General features: G+C 43.6%; 1 protein-coding gene across 1 annotated transcript in view; it reads left to right on the top strand.

The window, feature by feature from the left end:
• Positions 1–676: 676 nt before the first annotated feature.
• LOC149470717 (uromodulin-like) overlaps positions 677–19,869 on the top strand; it is a 158,999-nt gene continuing 139,806 nt past the window's right edge. The window contains exons 1-3 of the mRNA XM_089661700.1: positions 677–801; positions 4,658–4,687; positions 7,418–7,561. Of these exons, the coding sequence (XP_089517826.1) occupies positions 738–801; positions 4,658–4,687; positions 7,418–7,561 (238 nt within the window). The 5' untranslated portion in view covers positions 677–737. The remainder of the gene's footprint in view (positions 802–4,657; positions 4,688–7,417; positions 7,562–19,869) is intronic.

Genomic DNA, 19,869 nt, shown 5'->3' with positions numbered 1-19,869 from the left:
GTAAAAGTGATCTGGATGGTTCCGAGGAGCCCAGGACCATAGCTAATGGCTTTATTGTTGAGAGCAAGAGGTGATCTTGGAACATCCGCTCCTGATCCTCGCTGTAACCATTGAACATGGAAGTGGCGTGTTACCTACAAATTGCAGCTACCGCCATTTTACTCTCCAGGGTCTCTGCTTTCAGAAAAATGCACATGCTTGGGGTTTATCCTTATATACACCCCATTGTTGGGGATTCAGATTTGAGTAAGGAATCGCACTCCACAGAGCTGCCTTGGCATGACCATGTAACTTCAACATGTATTTACAAATGTATGCAACAAAAGCCTGTTTTAAGGAGTTGATAGAGTTTAGTTAGTTTTTCTTTTTTTCTGGGTAGTAAATATCTCTGTTCATTAGCGGGGGAAATATTTTTTTTTCTAATATTTACCGGCAGCTCACTGAAGTCATTTAGAGGGAATGTTTAAATGATTTAGCCCGAGGTCTCACTGGGTGTGCAGGTACTTAGTTAATAATGGCAGCAGCAGTAACATTTTTGGTGTGACGGCAATGGTAGAGTATCAGGAAGTCAACCATAAATATAATGTGGAATGTGCCAAGGGACATTGTGTGTTTTCACCACCTGTAAAGAAACAGTATAAAAGGGGAGTAGCAAAGCTGACGTCGTATTTGCAAACAAACTGTTGTTGGGAGCAGTTTGCGTTCACGAAGGATCAATACAGAAAGAAGAATCCACAATGAGAAGAGCGATGTCTCTTCTCTTCCTCCTGGTCCTGCTGTGTGCTCCCCATGGGATGGCTGGTGAGTAAATTCAAGTCAACTGATGTGGCTCAACCATTTACTGGAAATATTTAAATGATTTACCCCGAGGTCTCAGTGGGTGTCCAGGTACTTTGTTAATAATGATTTAGACAGTAAAAGTTTTGGTGTGACAGCAATGGTAGAGTATAAGGAAGTCAACATTAAATTTAATGTGGAATGTGCCAAAGGACAAGGGACTTGTAAAGAAATGTTATAAAAGAACAGCAGCAAGGCTGATATCGTATTTGTGTACAATCCAACACTCAGAGCAGTTTGTATTGATGGAGGATCGATACAGAAAGGAGAATCAACAATGAGAAGGACAATGTCTCTTCTCCTTCTCCTGGTTCTGCTGTGTGCTCCCCATGGTGAGCTGGTGAGTAGATCCAGGTCACCTGATGTGGTTCAACCTGGGTGGGAGGGTTAGGGGTGATCTATGGCATAGTGGTTGATAGTGAAGAGCAGACACTATATGGAGGACCTAGATCCATACTAAAGGGACAGAGAAAAGAGTGAACAGACTGGCCTAGTGCAAAACCTTCAAACACCATTACATTGTTAACTTTTTTTAATTAAAATAAAATACTCCCAAAAGAGACAGAATTGCAGGAATATCCCTGAATCCTAGGCACAGGGTGCTTTCACATCCTCAGAGACTGAATGTATGATAATACCACCTCTACAATGCATAAAGAGAAATGTAGTAGGTGAGGCCATCTAACACATTTTGATGCCAAGGTCAAGCCCTCCTCAGAGCTACCTTCTGTTGACAGGAAAATCCTCCCCATCTTGTTAAAGGAGCACTTAGAAGAGTTTTTTGTAGCAATATCTCCCAATGAGGTCTTATTTCCACAGAACACATTTCATAAATGAGGCAATTAGCCATTTATTTGAATATATTGCAAACCTATATGTGGTAAATAAGTTGCAGTTGGCATACATTTTATCAAATTATGGTCTTAATTGGATTTTACCGTATCATTCTTGTATGTAATAACATTTTTTACTTTTTTATCATTTACAATGTGTGTTCCCTTTTATGCCAGTAAAGTCGGACACAATTGTGTTTTAGATTTTAGAGGCATATATGGCATTTGAGTGGCATTCTGATATTCTTGTTTTTCTCTCTTGTGAATATGTCAGGAATGTATTCATGCATACTGAATGTTCAGTTTAATGCTCCATCTTTTTTGCAGGAAATGGTGGGGCAGATCCAATAATAATACAAATGATTATACATTTTTTAATGTTCATTTTCTCCAATTTATAATCTGTTTTTTTCTTGCTCCAGAGTTCACCACCTCTACAACTCCTGGTAAGTTATATTTTTCTTTCTGAAGTATAACTCTTTTATGACAGAACTGAGGATACTATCAGGATGGGAAGGTTGTATTTGTAATGAAAAGTGCTGTGGATATAATAAAACACATAAAAAAATGTACAGAGACAAATATCAGGGCTTTCATTGTCTGCCAGCTTTGGAGGACGCTACTTGCCTGGCTGTCATAATGATCCAATTATAATTAGCCTTTAGGGTATCACTGCTCTTTCTCAACTTCATTGGTGATCAGACGTGGAAAGTCAATACAATACATATACCTACACTGGAGGAATGAAACAAACACCTCCCACAGTGGGTAATTAAATAGGTTACTATAGACCAGGGGTCTCAAAACTGTGGCCTGTGGGCCGGATGTGGCCCTTTGCTAGCCTTTATCCAGCCAATTCCTTTATTCCTCCCAATGATATGAAACAGTATTCCTCCTACTGACACTAACAATGGGGCACTATTGATAACACTTATGGGGTATTATTCCTCCCATTAATACCAATGGTGGAGCACTACTCTTCCTTCTACTGACCACCATTCCTGAGGCCATGTTTATCCGCACTGATTCTGGGTTCAAAACATCTTCTACCCCCATTGGCCACACTCCGGCCCTCTTAAAGTCTGAAGAACCATAAACCGGCCCTTTGTCTGAAAAGTTTGGAGACCCCTGTTATAGAGTATATATATACAGTATATATATATTTTTTTTTTTTTTCCTGTCACTTTTTGGCCAAGGGTTGTGTCAATTCAGCCCTGAAACCTTTCATGCCCAGTAAGTAGGAAAAGGCTCAATGTACCCGGACATACCACAATAATTCTGCATTCAGATCCTATTTAAGTCAATGGGAACCAAATCTATAAAATCAATTCAAATCCATTAAATTCAAGGCTAAAAGGCAAACTTGAACCTTCCAGTGAAGTTGCACATCTCTTGAATGTTTACAAAGTATTAAGGCAAAAGTGACATTTTCAATTGCTGGTAACTTTTATTTTCCTGCAGGCTTCATTTGTTTTGTGAAATATTGACCTGTGGACCCCCAAGAATAAATCCCAGGACCTCATTGAGAATCATGCTTGTCTGGAATGCATTTTGTGCCTCACTATGCCATTAAAAAAAGCAGACTGTGAAAAGAAAATTACCAGCAAATGTTTTATTTTCTGTCACTTTGAGGGAAAAATAATGCATACCCCCCCCCCCCCCAGTCCATACTACATTCTTAAGATATAGTATACTGTATATACTCTTATACATGAACTTATTATGATGGGAGGAGGAGTTGACATTTATGATGCAATGGGAGGAGTTGACTTTTATAATGCGAGGGGGGGGGGTTGACTTTTCTGATGGGATGGAGAGTTTATTTTTGTGATGGGAGGGGAAAGTTGACTGTTATGGTATGAGGGGGAATTTGACTTTCATGATGTGAGGGGGAGTTGACTTTTATGATGGAAGGGGGGAGTTGACTTTTATGAAGGAAGGGGGAAGTTGACTTTTATGAAGGAAGGGGGAGTTGACTTTTATGATGGGGTGGGGGGAGTTGACTTTTATGATGGAAGGGGGAGTTGTCTTTTATGATATGAGGGGGAGTTGACTTTTATGATGGAAGGGGGGAGTTGACTTTTGTGATATGAGGGGGAGTTGACTTTTATGATGGGGTAGGGAGTTGACTTCTATGATGGAATGGGGGAGTTGACTTTTATGATGGGAGGGGGGAGTTGACTTTTATGATGGGAGGGGGAGTTCACTTTTATGATGGAAGGGGGTGTTGACTTTTATGATATGAGGGGGAGTTGACTTCTATGATGGAACGGGGGAGTTGACTTTTATGATGGAAGGGGGGAGTTGACTTTTATGAAGGAAGGGGGAGTTGACTTTTATGATGGGGTGGGGGGAGTTGACTTTTATGATGGAAGGGGGAGTTGTCTTTTATGATATGAGGGGGAGTTGACTTTTATGATGGAAGGGGGAGTTGACTTTTGTGATATGAAGGGGAGTTGACTTTTATGATGGGGTAGGGAGTTGACTTCTATGATGGAATGGGGGAGTTGACTTTTATGATGGGAGGGGGAGTTCACTTTTATGATGGAAGGGGGTGTTAACTTTTATGATATGAGGGGGAGTTGACTTCTATGATGGAACGGGGGAGTTGACTTTTATGATGGAAGGGGGGAGTTGACTTTTATGATGGAAGGGGGAGATGACTTTTATGATGGAAGGGGGGAGTTGACTTTTATGATGGAATGGGGGAGTTGACTTTTATGATGGGAGGGGGAGTTGACTTTTGTGATGGAAGGGGGGAGTTGACTTTTATGATGGGAGGGGGAGTTGACTTTTATGATGGGAGGGGGAGTTGACTTTTATGATGGGAGGGGGAGTTGACTTTTATGATGGGAGGGGGAGTTGACTTTTATGATGGGAGGGGGTAGTTGGATTTAAGCAAACAGAACAGTTGAAGTTGTTGCCCCTTTTTGTAGAGAAGAATGCTTTTGTAGGGATCTCATATCTACATTTTTCCTTTTCTTCAGATACTGACGGCTACAGCTGCACACAGAGAGGTAAGTCACCAAGTGAGGAATCTCTGATACAAGAACTCAGTCAGACAAGCAAAAAAAACCCACAAACATTTATTTTTGCACAATTTCATTTATTTTGACTGAAAAAAGCAGTTTCATCTTTTTGGATTTTTTGATTACACAACAAAGACTCTACATATTGATTTGATCCGCATGATATAACCAATAGATGTATACACCATCAGGGGTGGGAATTGACCATCTTAGGTCTTAATAAGACATGTGATCTCATGAGATCCTATCACTGGGGTTCATTCACTGAAGGAGTAGAGAATGCAAATGAATGTTATTTAGTTTAGTGAATCAGGTAAATCAGGTCTTCACTAATCATCCAATCATGTGTAAGCACAATGTTTCTAAGGAACACATTAATGCAGTTCTGGAATCTTCAATACATTATGAATGTCGTTATTTTTAAAGCTAGCAGTGTAGGTACCTGAATATAACTTGGCATTAGTCTCGCTGAGTCCCCTGTACAGCAGTGCCAGTTTAGGAGATGGAGAAGCAGCACATGGAACCAATCCTGTGCTCTGCAGTGCATGGAGTATGCTGGTAGGAGGAGAGAGAAGAGTGACAGAGAGATGTGTGTGATGCTTCTCCTTCACTTTCTAGTCACAGCGGGCTCAATTCACAAAGCGGTATCTACTAAGATCTGCGGTAAAATACCTCTTTTGCCCGGTACACTCTATGATTATGTTGTTCAGCCCAGCAGGAGGCGCTCTATGTTCTAACTATGCGATGTTAGTACTGTGATCTCCCCTCTGAGCTATTGTGCTCTGACAGGAGGACCCCCCCTCCACTCACTGCCCTCCGCCATAACACACCAGTCAGTGCTGATATTTGACCCATGTGTACCAGGCTTTAGCATTTTTCAAACATTTGTTTTTACAATTTGCTAAACTCTACTAAACACCTCATGAGCTATTTTATGAAGTGATGAGATAGTTCAGTAGTGACAGCGAGCTGTATTTTAATGCTGGTGGTAGCCGTCATCCTTAAAGTAAATGGTCCGGTCTCCAGTGGCGCCCTGTGTACAGGATACATCTGACAACAGCTGTGAAATGCCTGGGAAGTGACGTCACCCCGTAGAGTTACTATGGGGCTTCCATTGTCACCTGCCTCTCCTGCACATTCCCACAGACTGGCCCACACGGCGCTGACAGCTCAGCCTGGGAACAGACCGGAGCAGCTGCAGAACAGGTAAGTATAGCCACGCCCTTATAAATCATGCCTCATCTGCTGTCAAAAGGGTTCCCAGCTGACAGCAGAATGTAAAAACAAAAGAATTTCTGGCATTTAAAAATGTAACAAATAGCATGGATGCCTCCCCAATCCTTACAAGGCCATTTGGGTCTGGTTTGGATTTTAGGGGAACCGCACAGCACAATAAACATGGTGTGGGGCTGGGGGGGGGGAGTGTCCTCCCTCCTGAAGCATACCAGGCCACATGCCCTAATGTGGGGGGGTTGCTCTGGGGGAGGGTGGACTCCCCCCAAATGCACCATGTCCCCATGGTAATGGGAACAGGGGTCTTCTCCCCACAACCCTAGACAGTGTTTGGGGGGATCTGCAGGCAGGGAACTTATTGGAATCTGGAAGCCCCTTTAATAAGGGGTCCCCCAGATTCTGACCCTCCCCCCACATCCCTGCCCGCCCATGTGAATGAATAGAAGTTTATACTACCTCTACTCATTCACCAAAAGAAATGTAAAAAGTAAATAAAAAAGTAGCTTTTGACAAATTCTTTATTAACATAAAAAATGCCCCCCAAAGTAAATCCAGCATAAAACATGATGAATTCCAGCCAGCGACCCAAACAAAAAAAACCCCAACCCCACTGAAGCTTTGCTCCCACCAAATGACAGCTCCACCCACCTTCCTCTGCTAAAAAAATTAAGGGGTGGGGCAACCTGATAAAGTCAACGAGTGACCCTGCCCCCTATGACATCATCAATCCAGCATGCCCCGGTTGATGATGTCATTACGGGGTGGGGTCACCCAGTGACATCATCAAGTGGCTTCACCTCTTAGTTTATTTAACTCGGGAGACATTGGAGCTGTCATTTGTCAAAAGCCAAGCACCAGTGTGGGTTCGGGTTGGTGGCCGGCATTCATCATGATTGACATTGAATCTACTTGGGGGGAACACTTTTTTGGGGGGGAGATTTTGAATGAAGAACTTGTCAAAAAGTGGCTGTTATTTACTTTGCATTTATATACTTATCCACATGAGGGGGGTTGGGATCTGGGGGGCCCCTGGTTAAAGGGGGCTGTTAGATTACAATAATCTCCCTTCAGACCCCCACAGCAACTGTCCAGGGTTGTGGGGAAGAGGCCTTTATCCCCATCAACATGTTGAGGGCATGTGGCCTGTTTGGGTTCAGTAGGGGGACACTTGCTCGTCCCCCCTTTCCTGGCCCGCTGAGCTGCATGCTCGGATAAGGGTCTGGTAAAGATTTTGGGGGGGGGCCCACACCATTTCTTTTTATTTTGCATGGGGTTCTCCTTATGGGGGGACCCCCAAACTGCTTTTTTGGAAAGTTTTTAAATATCAACAATTATTTTGTTTGCATTCTGTTGTCAGCGGGGAACACCAAATTCAGCACCAAAATCAACCATAAGATGTTGTTACAATGTTACCAGTGATGGTCCTGAATGTGATTTATAAAATATGAATAGAACATGGATTTATCTGATGGATTTGTGTTGCAGAGGGGACCCCCCTGACTGTACTGATGGATGCGTATATGATGTATTGGGGTTATTCCTACTACATTGAGAAAGCTCTGAATTCTGTATCCTCCAGATTCCCCTGCGTCACACGCCAATATACTTCACTAATCCTGGACTATGCCGGTAAGTACAAACATCACTACTTTACTTGTTTTGCTGTAACATTTTAATATCTAAGCAATGTTTCATTTTTGTAGAAATGATTCCAGTGGTATCTGTCTATGAGAACAGTCACACTGACCATTGAGGGGAATTTCACAAAGGGGGAGATTTACTAAAACTGGCGAGTGCAAAATCTGGACAGCTCTGCATAGAAACCAATCAGCTTCCAGGTTTTTATTGTCAAAGCCTAAATGGACAAACTGAAGTGAGAAGCTGATTGGCTCCCATGCATAGATACACCAGATTTTGCACTCTCCAGTTTTAGTAAATCAACCCCAACGTGTCCATTTGCTCTTAACCTGACATATTCTTCACTCTCTGGCACTGCACTGATGCTCACCTCTTCCCCCTCCATCCCGGCACCAATGTACAGGTTTTCACTTTCTGAACCAACACTCACTTTTCTTCTCTCCCCCCTGAATTGCTGCACATTCTTCCCCCTATATACAATGATCGGTGGGATGACTTCCGGTTCCGGCGCCGCATGTGATAGGGAAGGCATCCCACGGCTCCGGATCAATTCGGCTTATAAAGCCAGCTCCCCGCACCGGAGGTGATACCTATAGGGCACGGGAGTGCCCCCTGTTTTTGCCGCTCCCGACCATCCATCCATGGAGCGGTACCTGCGGCCGGCGGCACCCGGCCAGGATCCCGCTCCCTGTGCACAGAGGGACAGGTCTCCCATCCGTGCAGCCAAAATGGCCTCCGGAGAGCACGCTGCTGATAGCAGCCCCACAGCCTCGGCCACACAACACGGCAACCACAGCTCTTCTCCCTTGCTGGCTAGTATGGAGACAGAGCAGGAGCCAGAACAGGATCCCAGGCCAGGACAAGGTAGGGGAGAAACACAGCCGCCCCACATTCTCCCGAGCAGACATGCTGAGCACAGTAGTGCCACGGATCAGTATGCGCAAATTGCACAGGCTGTTGCATCTCTGATATTACCCACTATTACACAAGCTGTAGACAAAGCAGTAAATCAGGGCATAGAACAACTTAGAAGAGATTTGGGAGAAAGCGCTAGGCGCATAACCGAAGTTGAACATCGCCTCTCAGACTTAGAGGATGAGCTTCAAGCTATGCAAGCACGATCTTCACACGCCAAACGCGAGCAACAGACCATCCTAGAAAAATTGGATGACTTAGAAAACCGCTTGCGCAGAAATAATCTACGGGTGGTGGGCCTTCCAGAATCGTACAACCCAGGCCAGTTATCGGAAATATGCGCTAAACGTATACCCGCAGCATTGGGAATCACAACACATTGTCCGGTTGAAAGGGCACACCGACTGGGCGCCCCTCCCACCCCTACATCTACACACGCATTATTGAACAACTTTTCGGAGTCGCTCCAGCTTACGGATGTGTGGCGACTAACACACCCAGAGGGAAGGGACTTTACTTTCTTCTCCCCCGTACACCATACTCTATCCAGGATTGATTACTTTTTGATAAATTGCATTAATAGCAAGATCTAGCAAATCATAACTCCCACGAAAATAGAGACGCATGGTTAGCAGCCAAAAAGAGCTTTGATACATGGGCAGCGGCGCAGGAGGCCATACACCAATCACATACTGACCTGCAATTCCATAGGTTCGGCAATAAGCCGGGCAAGTTGTTAGCAAGACTGTGTAAAAAACCGTTTACACCTACCCTCTTTACTTCCCTGAGGGACGCGAAGGGAATACAGCAAAAGGTTCCCCTAGATATTGTGTCTGTTTTGGAAAACTACTACCGTTCTCTTTATGGCCCAGACCCTATAAACCTTTCGAAAGCTACCTCCTTCTTAGATCAGGTCTCCTTGCCACAGTTAGATCCCGCTCTACTCCAAGCCCTGAATGCTCCTATTACTTTGGCGGATGTGTCTTCAGCTATCAAGTCACTTGCAAATGGTAAAGCTCCAGGCCCTGACGGCTATACAGCCGAATTTTACAAGCTAATGGCTGAAACCCTCTCACCTACATTACAATCGGTGTTTCAGAACATTCAGACAGGGGGTGCCTACCTTCCTTCCGGTTCACAAGCCCACATTAAGCTGATTGCCAAAAAAGATAAAGACCCGCTAGATCCAGGCTCGTATCGTCCTATCTCCCTACTGAATCTTGATGCAAAACTCTTGTCAAAAATTATCGCTTCTCGCCTAGCTATTATTCTACCCACTCTTGTTCACCCTTCTCAAGCGGGTTTCGTGCAGGGACGATCTGCGGCCTCAAATATACGGAAGGTGATATCGGCCTTGAATCAAGCCTCGACTGACATACTATTAGATGCAGCAATAATCTCGCTAGACACCGAAAAGGCGTTTGATAATGTAAGTTTTGAATGGCTCTTTTTGGCGCTGAAAAAGTTTGGGTTTGAAGGTCCGTTTATGCATGTGATTCAAACCATGTACTCGTCGCCAACAGCCTGAGTAGTAGCAGCGGGTCATATGTCTAACCCCATCCCGCTTCACAAAGGGACTAGACAAGGGTGCCCATTATCCCCGTTACTTTTCAACTTGGCCCTAGAACTGTTAGCACGCTTTTTATTATTTCAATCCGATCTCCATGGCATCCAGTTTGGGCAAGAGGAGCCGCGACTTGCCTTGTTTGCAGACGATATCTTAATTTTCACCGCACTCCCTTCCCTTGACCTACCCTATATACAACATATTTTTTCCACATTCCGTCTCTGTTCTGGACTCCGTATTAATTTTTCTAAAAGCGAAAGTGCTTCCATTATTCCACTCGCGTCCCCCGGCATGGACTCAAAACTCGATGTTCAAAATCGCCTCCAAACATATCACCTACTTAGGTATAAAAATAGGGAAACTAGCCTCATCCTTATATACGCTAAATTATACGCCAATGATCGCCAAAATTATTGGAGAACTAGAAATGTGGAAGGATTTACCGCTTTCACTCCTGGGCAGATCTCATCTTTTTAAGATTTCCGAAGCTTCTCTACCCACTTCAAACCATTCCTATATTGCTTAAACACAGCGACATACTGAGGATAAATCGGGCAATATCAACCTTTCTATGGAAAGGCAAACGTCCCCGCATAGCAATTGATAAATTATTCCTACCCAGATGCGAGGGAGGTTCAGGTTTGCCGAATATTCGTATCTACAATCTTTCCTGTTTACTTCGAATAGGCCTAGACAGGATCACTCAATCCTCTAACTACTATCACTTGGAATCGGCAATAGCATACCCTTATGATCTCGTGGCCTTACTACATTCCAATGTTAACTCCTTGCCAACACATTTAAAACATAATCTGCTCATCCGCGACACCCTAATCACATGGAGGGAAGTCAGGCGTAAGTTGGGGGTCTCTCTGTGGCTCTCGTGTTTTCTTCCTATTCATCACAATCCCTCTTTTCCTCCTCCTCAATCTCATGATGCATATGGTACTTGGCAAAATCAACACCTAACTTTAGTACATCAATTGTATGACACTCTTACGGGATCCCCAAAGCCTCTTAACAATGTCTTACATACTTTTGGACTTCCGGCGCACCATTTCTTCTACATATTCCAAGTAAGGAATTTTGTCAACTCAGTGGCACCCACTATTTCTACCAGATTCCAATCAACATTCATTGACGTCTTGGTGAACTCACGGAAATACAATATATCGAACGTATATAGACCGCTGAACCTTTTATTTGCCAAACCCTTTGAGTCCTACAACGCTGTTAAATCCTGGGTTAAAGATTTTAACAATGCATTCACAGCCGACCACTTACTAGCAGGCTTCCAATCCACTTGTGCCTTCAATTGCAATGAATTCTGGCGTGAACAGCAACTTAAGACCCTTCATCGTGCCTACATGCCTTGTCTTTACTCCAAAGCAGATCCGACTGTCTACCTGCCCTCTGTGTGGTACTCAAAAACCTTCATTGCAACACAGATTCTGGACTTGTCCAGCTATATTTATATTTTGGAAACAAGTAGTCCATTTCATATCCGTCATCACAGCTTTCCGATTGCCTATCCACCCGCTACCATTACTTTTTGGATTTTTGGAACAGCCAATCATTGGCCTTTTTTCTTCACAAACATCATCGTTCAGAGATAATAAATCTTGGATATCCACATGTCTTCTAATTGCACGAAGGGCTATTCTACACAAATGGACTTCCAATTGCCCCCCAACTATGGCAGACATCAAACAAGAACTTAACTCTCTTCTTCGTTTGGACAGACTCCATCTACTCACATCCCCGAACACTTCAAAGGAATCACGTTACTTTAGTCCTAAATTGTAGGTTCCTTATCCATACAGGAGCAGGTCTTTTTTACTCAGACTTGTTGATATGGCCACATGTAGCCACATATGCCAATTGGTTATCTACGTGATTTATTGTCTCATTTACACCTGATATTGTAAGCACACCATAGATCTTCATTAGTCCGGTGGGGTGCCACTGTCATTGTCTCTCACCTTACCACATCATCCATGGCGGGACCTGTGACATGTCATACATACTTAATACATAATCGCCACATACAAAGTATACGACTCCTGACTTTGCTTCCTACACAGGATCTAGCAATTTCCATCTCTTTATGCTCCACTTACTTTGGTCTCTCGGTCTCCTATCTATCTCTATCTCTCTTCGAGCAAAACCACTTCTACCGCTACTACTACCCCTACCACTACTTCTGAATGCTTCCTGAATCCGGATGGCACACCATTTCTCCACTCTATTAAGTCCTTCTATTTTCGTCAATGCTGATTGTTTTATTTCATTCGCTCACAATCTCCCTCTTTCCTTTATGCTTACCCCCTTTTCTTCTGCACCTCTTGATAACATTAACATCTCCTCTCACCACCCGACTTCCAGATATTGTTTTGCGCATTGGATCCCACACATAGGATTGGTGGGACATGATGTTAGTTAAATACTTTTTCATCACTCATCACTTGCTATTAGTAAATTACGTTTTGCTAGTTTGAGGCGTGTATACACCTTCATCACAACAGATATGACATAACATTGTTCCACTACCCTTTGTTGCTGGCTTTCTTTGTCATACTAATATATTCATGACTAGGATGGATGTAACATGGAGGTTATGACTGCATCTACATCTATCAGAGGTTGTAATTTGTTAAAACTCAATAAATCTTTCTTTAAAAAAAAAAAAAAAATATGATCGGTGGGATGTCTAAGTCCTTCTCTGACTGATATCTCACTCAGCTTGATGGGCTCTTTGATGTCATAGCTGGGAGGGGTTATGAATTGACATCACTTCCCATACTTATATGGAGGTATGGTGGATGAGTACAGAAGGACATAGATGTTCCACTGACCCACCAATGTAACAGATTTCTCAGGTCATTGCTGGGACCCTAAAAACTTCAAGACAAACTGTGATTTTAGAAATAATGAAACTCTTCCCTTCCATCTGATTTTCTGCAAACAGATTATAGACACACAGCCAACACACTGCCTGAGCCTTTCATTGGGGGAACTTAAAGAGATGGGGGGAGGGGGGGGTTACTAAGCAAACATTTGTAAAGGTAAAAGGTTTTTTATAATTTAATGCATTCTCTGTATTAAGGTAAAACACCTTTTATTAGTAACTCCCCCGCAGCCCCTCCTAAATAATCACCTGATCCCCATCTCCATCCAGCACTGTGCACATCGGCAGCCGCTCTTCTCTCCACTCTCCTGTCTCACAGGATTGGCTGAGGGCAGAGAGTGGGGGGCAGGGCCAAACCGGGCTGTGAGTCTGAAAAGATGCAAATAGCCTGGCTTGGGGTTGCCCATTCTTGGATGTCCACAATAGGAAGTCACTTCCTATGGGGCCACTCAATGGGGCCAAGAGCCAGGAGTGGCAATGGGAGACCCCAGAAGAGGAGGATCAGGGCTGCTCTGTAAAGATGTTTATTATTTTAATAGAAAATAAACAAAAGTTTTACAATCACTTTAACAGTCGAAACAACAGATGTTTTAGTCAGAAGTATGTAATATGTAGCACATCCTATGTAACATACAGCATAGAGTACAGCAGTCACGAGTACAACATAAAGCACAGCATACAGAGTACAGCAGTCACGAGTACAACATAAAGCACAGCATACAGAGTACAGCAGTCACGAGTACAACATAAAGCACAGCATACAGAGTACAGCAGTCAGGAGTACAACATAAAGCACAGCATAGAGTACAGCAGTCACGAGTACAACATAAAGCACAGCATACAGAGTACAGCAGTCACGAGTACAACATAAAGCACGGCATACAGAGTACAGCAGTCACGAGTACAACATAAAGCACAGCATACAGATTACAGCAGTCACGAGTACAACATAAAGCACAGCATGGAGTACAGCAGTCACGAGTACAACATAAAGCACAGCATACAGAGTACAGCAGTCACGAGTACAACATAAAGCACAGCATACAGAGTACAGCAGTCACGAGTACAACATAAAGCACAGCATACAGAGTACAGCAGTCATGAGTACAACATAAAGCACAGCATACAGAGTACAACAGTCACGAGTACAACATAAAGCACAGCATACAGAGTACAGCAGTCACGAGTACAACATAAAGCACAGCATAGAGTACAGCAGTCACGAGTACAACATAAAGCATAGCATACAGAGTACAGCAGTCACGAGTACAACATAAAGCACAGCATACAGAGTACAGCAGTCACGAGTACAACATAAAGCACGGCATACAGAGTACAGCAGTCATGAGTACAACATAAAGCACAGCATACAGAGTACAGCAGTCATGAGTACAACATAAAGCACAGCATAGAGTACAGCAGTCACGAGTACAACATAAAGCACAGCATACAGAGTACAGCAGTCACGAGTACAACATAAAGCACAGCATACAGAGTACAGCAGTCATGAGTACAACATAAAGCACAGCATACAGAGTACAACAGTCACGAGTACAACATAAAGCACGGAATACAGAGTACAACAGTCACGAGTACAACATAAAGCACAGCATACAGAGTACAGCAGTCACGAGTACAACATAAAGCACAGCATAGAGTACAGCAGTCACGAGTACAACATAAAGCACAGCATACAGAGTACAGCAGTCACGAGTACAACATAAAGCACAGCATACAGAGTACAGCAGTCACGAGTACAACATAAAGCACAGCATACAGAGTACAGCAGTCACGAGTACAACATAAAGCACGGCATACAGAGTACAGCAGTCATGAGTACAACATAAAGCACAGCATACAGAGTACAGCAGTCATGAGTACAACATAAAGCACAGCATAGAGTACAGCAGTCACGAGTACAACATAAAGCACAGCATACAGAGTACAGCAGTCACGAGTACAACATAAAGCACGGCATACAGAGTACAGCAGTCACGAGTACAACATAAAGCACAGCATACAGAGTACAGCAGTCACGAGTACAACATAAAGCACAGCATGGAGTACAGCAGTCACGAGTACAACATAAAGCACGGCATACAGAGTACAGCAGTCACGAGTACAACATAAAGCACAGCATACAGAGTACAGCAGTCACGAGTACAACATAAAGCACAGCATACAGAGTACAGCAGTCACGAGTACAACATAAAGCACAGCATACAGAGTACAGCAGTCACGAGTACAACATAAAGCACGGCATACAGAGTACAGCAGTCATGAGTACAACATAAAGCACGGCATACAGAGTACAGCAGTCACGAGTACAACATAAAGCACAGCATACAGAGTACAGCAGTCACGAGTACAACATAAAGCACGGCATACAGAGTACAGCAGTCATGAGTACAACATAAAGCACGGCATACAGAGTACAGCAGTCACAAGTACAACATAAAGCACAGCATACAGAGTACAGCAGTCATGAGTACAACATAAAGCACAGCATAGAGTACAGCAGTCACGAGTACAACATAAAGCACAGCATACAGAGTACAGCAGTCACGAGTACAACATAAAGCACAGCATACAGAGTACAGCAGTCATGAGTACAACATAAAGCACAGCATACAGAGTACAACAGTCACGAGTACAACATAAAGCACGGAATACAGAGTACAACAGTCACGAGTACAACATAAAGCACAGCATACAGAGTACAGCAGTCACGAGTACAACATAAAGCACAGCATACAGAGTACAGCAGTCACGAGTACAACATAAAGCACAGCATAGAGTACAGCAGTCACGAGTACAACATAAAGCATAGCATACAGAGTACAGCAGTCACGAGTACAACATAAAGCACAGCATACAGAGTACAGCAGTCACGAGTACAACATAAAGCACGGCATACAGAGTACAGCAGTCATGAGTACAACATAAAGCACAGCATACAGAGTACAGCAGTCATGAGTACAACATAAAGCACAGCATAGAGTACAGCAGTCACGAGTACAACATAAAGCACAGCATACAGAGTACAGCAGTCACGAGTACAACATAAAGCACAGCATACAGAGTACAGCAGTCACGAGTACAACATAAAGCACAGCATACAGAGTACAGCAGTCAGGAGTACAACATAAAGCACAGCATACAGAGTACAGCAGTCACGAGTACAACATAAAGCACAGCATACAGAGTACAGCAGTCACGAGTACAACATAAAGCACAGCATACAGAGTACAGCAGTCACGAGTACAACATAAAGCACAGCATACAGAGTACAGCAGTCACGAGTACAACATAAAGCACGGCTTGCAGAGTACAGCAGTCACGAGTACAACATAAAGCACAGCATACAGAGTACAGCAGTCACGAATACAACATAAAGCACAGCATACAGAGCACAGCAGTCACGAGTACAACATAAAGCACGGCATACAGAGTACAGCAGTCACAAGTACAACATAAAGCACGGCATATAGAGTACAGCAGTCACGAGTACAATATAAAGCACAGCATACAGAGTACAGCAGTCACGAGTACAACATAAAGCACAGCATACAGAGTACAGCAGTCACGAGTACAACAAAAAGCACAGCATACAGAGTACAGCAGTCACGAGTACAACATAAAGCACAGCATACAGAGTACAGCAGTCACGAGTACAACATAAAGCACAGCATACAGAGTACAGCAGTCACAGGTACAACATAAAGCACAGCATACAGAGTACAGCAGTCACGAGTACAACATAAAGCACGGCATACAGAGTACAGCAGTCACGAGTACAACATAAAGCACAGCATACAGAGTACAGCAGTCATGTATACAACATAAAGCACAGCATACAGAGTACAGCAGTCACGAGTACAACATAAAGCACGGCATACAGAGTACAGCAGTCACAAGTACAACATAAAGCACGGCATATAGAGTACAGCAGTCACGAGTACAACATAAAGCACGGCATACAGAGTACAGCAGTCACGAGTACAACATAAAGCACAGCATACAGAGTACAGCAGTCACGGGTACAACATAAAGCACAGCATACAGAGTACAGCAGTCACGAGTACAACATAAAGCACGGCATAGAGTACAGCAATCACGAGTACAACATAAAGCACAGCATACAGAGTACAGCAGTCACGAGTACAACATAAAGCACAGCATACAGAGTACAGCAGTCACGAGTACAACATAAAGCACGGCATACAGAGTACAGCAGTCACAAGTACAACATAAAGCACAGCATACAGAGTACAGCAGTCACGAGTACAACATAAAGCACAGCATACAGAGTACAGCAGTCACGAGTACAACATAAAGCACAGCATACAGAGTACAGCAGTCATGAGTACAACATAAAGCACAGCATACAGAGTACAGCAGTCATGAGTACAACATAAAGCACAGCATAGAGTACAGCAGTCACGAGTACAACATAAAGCACAGCATACAGAGTACAGCAGTCATGAGTACAACATAAAGCACAGCATACAGAGTACAGCAGTCATGAGTACAACATAAAGCACAGCATAGAGTACAGCAGTCACGAGTACAACATAAAGCACGGCATACAGAGTACAGCAGTCACGAGTACAACATAAAGCACGGCATACAGAGTACAGCAGTCACGAGTACAACATAAAGCACAGCATACAGAGTACAGCAGTCACGAGTACAACATAAAGCACAGCATGGAGTACAGCAGTCACGAGTACAACATAAAGCACAGCATACAGAGTACAGCAGTCACGAGTACAACATAAAGCACAGCATACAGAGTACAGCAGTCACGAGTACAACATAAAGCACAGCATACAGAGTACAGCAGTCACGAGTACAACATAAAGCACAGCATAGAGTACAGCAGTCAAGAGTACAACATAAAGCACAGCATACAGAGTACAACAGTCACGAGTACAACATAAAGCACGGCATGCAGAGTACAGCAGTCACGAGTACAACATAAAGCACGGCATGCAGAGTACAGCAGTCACGAGTACAACATAAAGCACAGCATACAGAGTACAGCAGTCACGAGTACAACATAAAGCACAGCATACAGAGTACAGCAGTCACGAGTACAACATAAAGCACAGCATACAGAGTACAGCAGTCATGTATACAACATAAAGCACAGCATACAGAGTACAGCAGTCACGAGTACAACATAAAGCACAGCATACAGAGTACAGCAGTCACGAGTACAACATAAAGCACAGCATACAGAGTACAGCAGTCAGGAGTACAACATAAAGCACAGCATACAGAGTACAGCAGTCACGAGTACAACATAAAGCACAGCATACAGAGTACAGCAGTCACGAGTACAACATAAAGCACAGCATACAGAGTACAGCAGTCAGGAGTACAACATAAAGCACAGCATACAGAGTACAGCAGTCACGAGTACAACATAAAGCACAGCATACAGAGTACAGCAGTCACGAGTACAACATAAAGCACGGCATACAGAGTACAGCAGTCACGAGTACAACATAAAGCACGGCATACAGAGTACAGCAGTCACGAGTACAACATAAAGCACAGCATACAGAGTACAGCAGTCAAGAGTACAACATAAAGCACAGCATACATAGTACAGCAGTCACGAGTACAACATAAAGCACAGCATACAGAGTACAGCAGTCACGAGTACAACATAAAGCACGGCATACAGAGTACAGCAGTCACGAGTACAACATAAAGCACGGCATGCAGAGTACAGCAGTCACGAGTACAACATAAAGCACAGCATACAGAGTACAGTAGTCACGAGTACAACATAAAGCACGGCATGCAGAGTACAGCAGTCACGAGTACAACATAAAGCACAGCATACAGAGTACAGCAGTCACGAGTACAACATAAAGCACAGCATACAGAGTACAGCAGTCATGAGTACAACATAAAGCACAGCATACAGAGTACAGCAGTCACGAGTACAACATAAAGCACGGCATACAGAGTACAGCAGTCACGAGTACAACATAAAGCACAGCATACAGAGTACAGCAGTCACGAGTACAACATAAAGCAAAGCATACAGAGTACAGCAATCACGAGTACAACATAAAGCACAGCATACAGAGTACAGCAGTCACGAGTACAACATAAAGCACGGCATACAGAGTACAGCAGTCACGAGTACAACATAAAGCACGGCATACAGAGTACAGCAGTCACGAGTACAACATAAAGCACGGCATACAGAGTACAGCAGTCACGAGTACAACATAAAGCACAGCATACAGAGTACAGCAGTCACAAGTACAACATAAAGCACAGCATACAGAGTACAGCAGTCACGAGTACAACATAAAGCACAGCATACAGAGTACAGCAGTCACGAGTACAACATAAAGCAGGGCATACAGAGTACAGCAGTCACGAGTACAACATAAAGCACAGCATACAGAGCACAGCAGTCACGAGTACAACATAAAGCACGGCATACAGAGTACAGCAGTCACAAGTACAACATAAAGCACGGCATATAGAGTACAGCAGTCACGAGTACAATATAAAGCACAGCATACAGAGAACAGCAGTCACGAGTACAACATAAAGCACAGCATACAGAGTACAGCAGTCACGGTACAACATAAAGCACAGCATACAGAGTACAGCAGTCACCAGTACAACATAAAGCACAGCATAGAGAGTACAGCAGTCACGAGTACAACATAAAGCACGGCATACAGAGTACAGCAGTCACGAGTACAACATAAAGCACAGCATACAGAGTACAGCAGTCACCAGTACAACATAAAGCACAGCATAGAGAGTACAGCAGTCATGAGTACAACATAAAGCACAGCATACAGAGTACAGCAGTCACAAGTACAACATAAAGCACAGCATAGAGTACAGCAGTCACGAGTACAACATAAA

The sequence above is a fragment of the Staurois parvus genome, unplaced genomic scaffold (genome assembly GCF_062004578.1).
Source record: "Staurois parvus isolate SC_StPar_1 unplaced genomic scaffold, SC_StPar_1.0 ptg000034l, whole genome shotgun sequence".
Classification (NCBI taxonomy): domain Eukaryota; kingdom Metazoa; phylum Chordata; class Amphibia; order Anura; family Ranidae; genus Staurois; species Staurois parvus.
Note: the sequence above shows the minus strand (reverse complement) of the source record. Positions and strands in the feature narration are given on the sequence as shown.